This window comes from Lepisma saccharinum, chromosome 6, assembly GCF_977018435.1.
Source record: "Lepisma saccharinum chromosome 6, izLepSacc3.1, whole genome shotgun sequence".
Lineage (NCBI taxonomy): Eukaryota > Metazoa > Arthropoda > Insecta > Zygentoma > Lepismatidae > Lepisma > Lepisma saccharinum.
Window position 1 is genome coordinate 72,747,253 of NC_139234.1, and position 9,332 is coordinate 72,756,584.

Consider the following 9,332-nt stretch of genomic DNA (forward strand, 5'->3'; position numbering starts at 1 on the left):
ACGAACTTTTCGAATCAGTTCATCGAAAAGCCCGTCCAGGATGCGAGTCGTCCGCGATCACTTCTCGTCCCTCTTTAAACCTTTGAAACTACTCAAACACTTGCGTGCGCGATAAACACTCATCTCCGTATACTTCTTTCAAAAACCATAAGTTTCTGTGGCGGATTTTCCAAGTTTCATAAGAAACTTCAAATTGATTAGCTGTTCCACTTTCACACTTACATTTTTCCGACGGAGCACAGAAATACAGTTCACTTGGTCCACAAGCTACAGCGGAACTGAGAGCCGCGCACCATGGAAAATCACACAGTCGATAGGCAGGATATCACGTTATACACTCATGCACCGCTTCACCTTGACGCGCTTGTCGTTTGTCGACAATAACATCAATCCGGTTTTTTTCTAGCCACACCTCGTATACCTAGTCTTACCATAAATACTGTCACAAAGTTTTAAGTAAATTGACACAAAATGCTGAGAGATATTTTAATATCCTAATAACATTACTGAAATGGATGCATGACAAATCAAAATCACAAATCATTATTCAAAATGGCTAACCTTAGCACGCACACATTCCGTAAGTCTTTGTGGCCACACATCAATTGAATTACGCAACACATTGACTGGAAAATGAGAAACTGCCTTCATAAGAGACCGAGCACTTTAAACTTTCAATATTGGGATGTCTCTTCTTGCAAGCCATCTCCTGAAGCTTGGACCACAATTTGTAGTCCAAAGAGTATAGGTCCGGACTTGCAGAAGGCCAATCTGAAGTGAAAATGAAGTCTAGAACATTTGCTATGAGGGCACGCTCCATTTCTGTAAAAAGGAGTAAAAACATCAGCCAAAGTGTACCAGCAGACAGTGCTTGAGAGACTAGTCAAGAATGTCAACAACACTCTCTTCCATGGTCAGAACTGGAGCTTCTAGCAGGATTCAGCCCCAACATATGGGACCCGAATAACACAGCAGTGGCTGTAGGCAAATGTACCAGACTTAATTTGCACTTCGGATTGGCCTTCTGCAAGTCCGGACATATACCCTTTGGACTACAAATTGTGGTCCAAGCTTCAGGAAATGGCTTGCAAGAAGAGACATCCCAATATTGAAAGTTTAAAGCGGTCTCTTCTGAAGGCAGTTGCTCATTTTCCAGTCGATGTGTTGCGTAATTCAATTGATGCGTGGCCACAAACACTTATGGAGTGTGTGCGTGCTAAGTGTGGCCATTTTGAATAATGACTTGTGATTTTGATTTGTCATGCATCCATTTCAGTAATGTTATTAGGATATCACATCTTATAAACAGTAAAAATGGATGTAGATTATGTAACATTTTTAATGTTTCTGCATTTTTATAATTATTCCATACAATCAGTGGTGATTGGGTTCCAAAAATGGGGGGTCAAGAACAGTTTACTTTCCGTTGATACATAAGGTTTAGCATAATATGGGAACAAAAGTGGCAAAAAGTGGGGGGGGGGGGCAACTGCCCCTCTAATCACCGCCACTGCATACAATATATTTTATTTTATGTATTCATGTATCTTGATGATGTCCATATCCATATAAAAAATGGGTCAAATAGAGATGATTATGTTTACCTCTTATTTCCAAAAGCTAGTTATGGAATAACATTCTTCAATATTTTAGACATCCAAAAAAAATGTTAGAGAGAATACCAAAGCAGTACTTTCCCAAAGCTTCCAGCATCTATATGAATCTTGTCAAAAGCACGTTGCATCTGAAAGGAATTATTTTGAAGATGAGCGAAGTGATTTTGCTGGATTGCTACTGTATTTTCCATTTATTGAATCATTCTCAGAAATTTTCTAACACACCTTTTATGAAAGATTTATTTATTTGTGTTATTGATCTTAATTACAGAAACTGCGTGACAGTAATGGATGGCACAAACTGGCAAGCTACTTCATTGTAGTAATTTTCCTTCAAGAGTATATTTCAAACAAGGACAGATACCAATGGAATGGTCCTCTTGCACCCAACTTCATGCACGTAAGTCAGTAAAAGGGAAAGAAAATTGTTGAGCTGAATTCCCGATGCTAATGTATTGGTGATATGGTTATTGCAAAGTATAATTTTAGCTGTGGCGTGCAAGGACATTTTCCGTTGGGGAAGCAGATTCTGTGCTTCTACATGTTACGTTATACTGAAAACATGATCACTCTACCTGATACTGTTTCCTTAACATCTCTGAATGTCCTGGCACAGTTGTCCGTTTTCTCAAATTTCATTTGTTCTGTTGTCAAACGTAATGCAACAGACGATCGCGGATGATATAAAAACAATTTTCAAGATTTTCACACATTGCAATATTCACAAATCCACTTTGGCAGCACGTAGTTCTTTCTGTAGTAAATAGTAAACAATGCCAACACTAAAGTTTTTGAAGCAAAAAAATAGAAATTCACTTGTCAGAAAAACAGTAACTTTTCATCTCACAAAGCACTTGAAAAAAGTGTGATGTGACCGCAGCCAGCAGGTTTTACCAACTCTATTTGGTGGATGTGTTCATGTGCTGTTAGCTGTCTTAATAGACCGAATGCTCTGAAACGTTTTTCACGTAGAATATGTCATCCGTATGTCAGCAATCATATTTTTGTGTTTCTCCTGTATTTTGAAACTATATTTTATTTATGAATATCAATTTTAACTAGCTTGGTGGATATGCTATATCGCTGACAGTATACAGTACACTTGGAAACTTAATCATGCAGTTCACAACACTGAGGACATCAGCAGACTGAAGGCTATCTTTCAGCCCTTACCGATTGGAAATCAAAATTTCCCTTCACATAGCATCCAGGCTGGCCAGGGTGATGTGTCGCAGATGTTTTGTCAACATGCCACGAGAGGGTGCAGATAGCCCCATATCGGAAAAGGACAAACCTTGGAGGCTTGCAGGTTGATTCTGTAGAGGCAACACGGAAGAAATAATGAAAAACCAAAAGTTAAAGAAGGAATTTTGTAACAGTTATGCTGTGTGCCAGCATTGCTGGCCTTGCTGTACCTGAGTGCACACACATGCATTTTAGAACATGTGTTTGTCTTGCTACGTCACACAAGCTACTGCCATCTGAATTTCATTTCATTTCATTTCAATCTGTAAGTATGCCATTTTAATGTGTTTGTCCTTGCTGGCATTTTGGCCTACAGTTTTATACCCTTAATATTTATTTTTGCATTTTAATGTATCTGTGTTTGTCCTGTGTCCCTTATTGCATTAAAGACATTTCCTACATTTTAAAGCCTGACAGCTTTTAGTTAAAGCAAAACTTGCTCATCATGAGACAGATGTAAATAACCTATGTGGTGCTGACCAGAGTTAGCAAGTTATATGTTACTTTTCGGTAATTGCATTAGCAGCACATTACTTCCTCAGTACTTGTGTGTTTGTAACATGTTACCAAAATGACACGAGTAATTGTAATTTCCTTGACAAATTCAAAACTGTAGGATTGTGTCAATCTCCTCTAAACAGAGAAATGCAGCAAGCCAGTATTAATAACCTCTATCGGCAGCTGTTGTACTTTCAGGCATTCAAAGAATGCCAGGTCCGAAATTAACCAATCCTCCTGATCTATTGGAATCAAGGTGCTGATCTACTGGTATTTGAGGGCAATAACCAGGGGAGGAAGGAATAAGTTAGACAGCAACAGGCGGTGTGGGGTCTTTTGTCTTGAGCCTTGGAACGGGAAGCAACTAGGGAGATTGAGCGAATAAGTACAGGCCTATACTAAGAGCCTTCCACAGGGAACTTCTTCATCATCAGACAGACAGGTATTATACTATTCCAACCATGTTGATCTAGACTTGAAGGTATAAATCCAAATGCTTGTGTTTTGCCATTTCTAAATGTGTAAAGTAACCTCTTGCCCATTACCATTAAGTTATCTGCTATGGGCGAGTGCTCACCAGTAAGGATGAATGATTAAGTAAGCTACACCACCCACCTTAATGGTTAAGGTTCTTGGTTTGATCCCACGTTCCTCAGAGAGCGTTACGGGATATATTTGCCAGGAGGAAACATATTTGTTGTGTTACTTTAAACTTATGTGCATGTACAGTTACACTGGAAAATATGCACTACAGAGAACAGCATTCGATACATTACACTCATTTCAGTGATTTCAACACACACACCAATGTCCTTCCAGAATGTCGCTCAACAAGATCCAGTTCATAAACTTCTGCAAGAACTCCAAATAAATGAACATGAGTGAGACGATTGTACACTAGTTTAAAGTTTACCTGCACACCTGCTCTCCATCAAAATGGAAAATAAGTTATTATTTTTCTAATTCTGTTCCACATATTCTCAGCATCCTCTAATATTGACAAAATGTTTAACATCCCTAAAGTTGTACACAAATGCCTAATTTATGCTCATTTTTGCACTAAATTTGCAGTCTTATCCTCACAAAAACAAGCACTTCTCCTTGAAACTTCTCGATAAAACCCTGCTTGTCCTGATGGGCAGTGAAACATGGAGTTGAACGTTCGTGGAACACAAGTTGACTGTTTCTTTGCCAGGATTGTTGATATTTGCTTTTCTTGCAAGATAAAACTTAAACTCCGTAGTGCAACAGCCTCTGCTGGCCAGAGCCTGCCAAGAAGTTTTTGCATTGAGTGACACATGGTTAGTGCATCGCGTCCCATCGCTGCTGTTTCCTGGTTTTTGAGACTGGAGCTTGCTGCTTCTTCTTTGCAAGTAGCTTCCCTGTTGATGTCATAATGACGGGTCAACACTGAAATTCTGGGAGCTCTCACTGGGAATCGAAACTAAGACCACCCGCATCTAATGCAAAAGTGCTGACCATTTGGCTACATGGGAGCCCACAGCAAGATAACGATATGTTATATTTGTTACACTCTAAATTATTACTTTGATGCAATTAAAACATTTGTCACATAGCAAAGATTGAATAAAAGTGAATCGGAAATATCATCTTCCCGCATGCTGTTCTAAGTTTGGAAATACTTTGGAGACTTTCAGCTAGGCAGGTTAACTCAGGTGTGTATGGGATCACATGAGGGTGACTTAAGAGAAAGGGAGGAGGGTAGAGGGTTCATGTTGAACCATGTTTTTTGAAGTGTTGATTTCAGGAAGAACTAATTATGTTATATTATGTAAATAATATTGAGAAAGTCAGACGCCTTACCAATTGATGCAAAATAATAAAACTTCAAATAAACGCACACATTAGCATACACACACACACACAAAACATGTTAATTAACCCTAATATCTAATGCTGGCCAGCTGCTAATTAACTATAATAAACATAAAAACCATGATCATTAGTAGCTTTACATTAGGAATTTTATCAATCATAGGATAAGAAAATTGTTTCACTTACAGATGCTGGACAAACTCCGGGTCCACTTGGAACGGCGGAAGATCGTTTGTGTCTGGGATAGAAGATGCAACCTGCTTGAGTTCGTCAACCCAGACACAGTAAGAATAATCAGAGATCGTGTTGTTAGAATCATGAACAAAATCAACCATGAGAGAGGCGAGAGTAGAGAGGATGTCATCTATGAAGTCTTCGGATTACAAGGGATGAAGTCAACATACGACGGTTGGATCTTGGTGGGAGTTATAATAATATTCATTTTACTTCAAATGTTCTTTGGAGAACAGGTAAAAATTTTAGTTCGAATGTTCTTTGGAGAACAGGGGAAAAGTCTTGTAGACAACCAATGATATGTAGATATACAGTGGAACCCAAATTTTACATTCCTAGGTTTGACATTTTCTTCTATTATACATTTAGTTTTTCTGACCCAATACAATTAAATAGGGATAGACAAAAAAAATTGTAATGCTGATAACCACTGGTCCAATATAAAGCTAAAAATGAGGAGTTCCGAACACAAGTGGTGCAACTCAATTCAAGACAGTTTTGGGAAAAAGGCACATTTAAATAACTAAGTACTATGTTTAGCTGTTGGAGCACATAGTGATGCCTCTATAAACAATAGTTTTAAACGTAGCACTAAAATGTTGGCACTTCATAGTTCTAAGTTATACATGTAACTCATGCTCCACCCCTCAAGTATTCCATGAAGATTGATTTGTAGTTACACTGGCTGTCATGGATGTTACATTTTGCTCTTTTTAATTAGAACATGTTTCGATTAAAGCAATTACTGAAATTAAAGCCCTAACATGTTTTATCTGATTAACCTAAGTTTCCACTTTCATAATATTTATTTCTGCAGAAACCACCAAATGTATATCACAGATGTATGTTGTGTGTTGCATGTAACATCCGTGACACACGTTTGATCAATTTACGTGCATATTAACATAATTATCAAATAAAAACCATGGTTATTGCAGGGTAATGTATTACAGCTTTGATTTGAATAATTGGTTTAAGCCAAACATGCAAAATTTGAAAGTTATTATAATTGAAAAGCAAAATGTAACAGCTAGGATGACCAACTTTCAGCCATTACTTTAAAGAAGATTTCCAACTTTCAGCATTGAATTTACAGATTACAGGAGATTTAGTCGCAATAAAATTTGCTCACTTTTAGCAGCGTGGCTTCACTCCAGCACATGTTTTTGAAATGGATCATTTCAAAAAAGGGATTACTTAACAATATGTGCACTGTTTGTCACTGGCAGCAACATGGATTCAGATAAAGACTTTCTTCCCACTCTACATGAGGCATGTTGTAGTTCCATAGATTGACATGTGGTGGCAGCACTGAGCTGACTGTAGCTGTAATGCTGTAAGTGGGACAGAGAACTTGTGCAAGCTTGTATGAGGCACTTCAATATACAACAGTGGATAAGTGGTTCACCACACTGATTTGCCAAGACCACAAAAGTTCCAACAACCACCTAAAAACATTAAGATGATGCTTCTTGTTACCTATGACTGCAAAGTCGTTTTCCTTTGTCACACAGTATCGAAAGGAGTTTCCATGAAAAGTGAGTATTGCAGTAACTTTCTGGACAATCACCTTAAAACGACCAATATTTCTGGCAAGACGTTGTGCTGCACTGGACATCATCCAACTGTGCTGCACCACAATTTAATGTCCCAAATTGCAAACTGGACAAATGCTTGAACCGAGCTTGGTCTGCACATGATTTCTTGAGATTATGAATTTGAATTAAAATTTTGGGTGCATCAGCACTTAGGCTATTTTGCACCCAGCACGTTATATAGGGTTCAGCCCCTTACCATAACAAAATAACATAACTGTAATGTCGTATAACTAAAATATTCTGACTTAGGTTAAAAGTTGAGGCTGTAAAGGAGCACTCAGCACACATAAGGACAACACACACAGCCCTACAGAATTATACTGGCCATAGGTGCAGATGCCAGAGCCTCGTTAGTCTGCAAAATGCAGTCCAGGGTGTACTACATGAAAGTGATGTTGACAGTTGGGTGTACTACGTGGAAGTGAGGTTGACAATTGGGTGTACTACATGGAAAACTGACTTAGGTTAAAAGCTGAAGCTGTAAAGGGGCACTCAGCACACATAAGGACAAAACACAGGACAACACACACAGCCCTACAGGATTATACTGGCTATAGGTCCAGACGCCAGAGCCCCGTTAGTCTGCAAAATGCAGTCCAGGGTGTACTGTATGGAAGTGAGGTTGACAATTGGGTGTACTATGTGGAAGTACCCCTTGAGATTATGACTTGTTTCAGAAGACCGTTGATAACATTTTGCAGGCCTTCTTTCTCTGCCTTTTTCTCTTTCTAGAGAGAGAGAGAGAGAGAGAGAGAGAGAGAAAAGAGAGAGACCTGAGTCCGGTCCCTCAGTTATATACTGATAAATGATTCTGCTGACGAAATGATCAAATTGCCAAAAAATTGGCAACATGTGCTATACTCGGCCTGAGACTATTACGAAGGAATACAATAACCTTGTCCTCCACAATTATAAAACTAGACAGTTATGAGCATGTAATCACTTTTTTTTATATATGATCCTCGTATTAAACAAAATAATTAATTTACATTTTAGATGAAAATAGACAATAAAAATTTACAAATTTGCATGTTTCTTAGTCCTAACGCATATGTATTTGTTCACTGATGTCACTTCCACCCATGGGCGTCCGGAAAGGGGGGGGGCAAGTGGGGGGCCATGCCCCCCCCCCCCCCGGAAAATGAAAGTCAACCAAAAGATATGTATTTCGCACATATAATTTCATTTTAGCCACAATAATATGTGTTAATTATTGCATGAACACCATAAATTCAAATTTAAGCAATGTTTTTTAGGGAACAACACTATTTTTGGGAAAAATTTGTCTTCGTTTGCCCCCCCTGGAAAATAATACCTTCCTTGCCCCTCCCTGGAAAAAATCCTGCGGACGTCCATGCTTCCACCCACCAAAGATTAAACATGCAAGATCTTGCAGTCAACTTGGAAGTTTTGTATGGCTCATTGAACTCAAAATGTTCACAATCTTGGTTGTTAATGAAAAATACCAGAGAAATAGAATGTCGATATGGCAGCTGGAAGGATAAAAAAAAAACTTTAATGTGGGAGATTCCGGGAGATACTGGAGAGTTGGTCACCCTAGTGACAGCCAGAGTGGCTCATTTTTTTTAATGATAAGCAAAACACTGATATGACTATATGAGCCCATCTCTAAAATAAAGTATTGGAATTATTTTCCCAATTTTAAATTGTTTCGCATTTTTAAGTTCTTTAGGCACAGAACCTGAACTTCACCATTTCCCTTTAACATTAACATTACAACTGCTGCCACTTTTATGTATACTCGCACAAAAAATGTAATTACATACAATAAGAGCAAAATATTGATATATATATTTTTTATTATAGTTGAAAAGTGCCAGTTTGAATTGGATCAGTGGCTTTTGTGATTCGATGACAGCTATTCATTGTTGGGTTAAGTGAATCCACGAGTTTTGAGTTTCGGTTGTAAGTCCACTTTATGCACAGGGAGGCACGAATCGGGACTGGACCTACAGTTATGACGGTATCAGAATGAGTACCATCATAATGTGGAAAATAAAATAATTTTTTATTACTTGAAATTTACAAATTGAGGTCATATTTGGTAGTTTGTATTTGTAGAAAATTAATTTGCATCACTTTGGCTTTGATATAATTGAAGTACGTATGTAAATTGCACGTATTTAAAAATGTTTTATATCTCAGCGATGTAATTTGGGTTAGTGAAGTATCACGAAAAATTCTCAATTTATGCATTATCACAAATATGTTTGGTTTCAATGGCTTTTATTTACTCTTTTATTATTATATGGGCGCAAACAGGTATTTAAAATGTATTATTAGC

At 38.0% G+C, this 9,332-nt stretch overlaps 1 protein-coding gene across 4 annotated transcripts in view; it reads left to right on the forward strand.

Annotated features, from left to right (window-relative positions):
* LOC145988879 (cyclic GMP-AMP synthase-like receptor) overlaps positions 1–8,122 on the forward strand; it is a 61,519-nt gene extending 53,397 nt beyond the window's left edge. For 3 of the 4 annotated variants that reach the window (XM_083124151.1, XM_083124150.1, XM_083124152.1), the window contains 2 exons: positions 1,888–2,016; positions 5,384–8,122. In XM_083124151.1, the coding sequence (XP_082980277.1) occupies positions 1,888–2,016; positions 5,384–5,728 (474 nt within the window). In that variant the 3' untranslated portion in view covers positions 5,729–8,122. Of the gene's footprint in view, positions 1–1,887; positions 3,802–5,383 lie in introns of all 4 variants that reach the window. The other variant, XR_014441798.1, reaches the window with a different exon arrangement.
* The last annotated feature ends 1,210 nt before the right edge of the window (positions 8,123–9,332 follow it).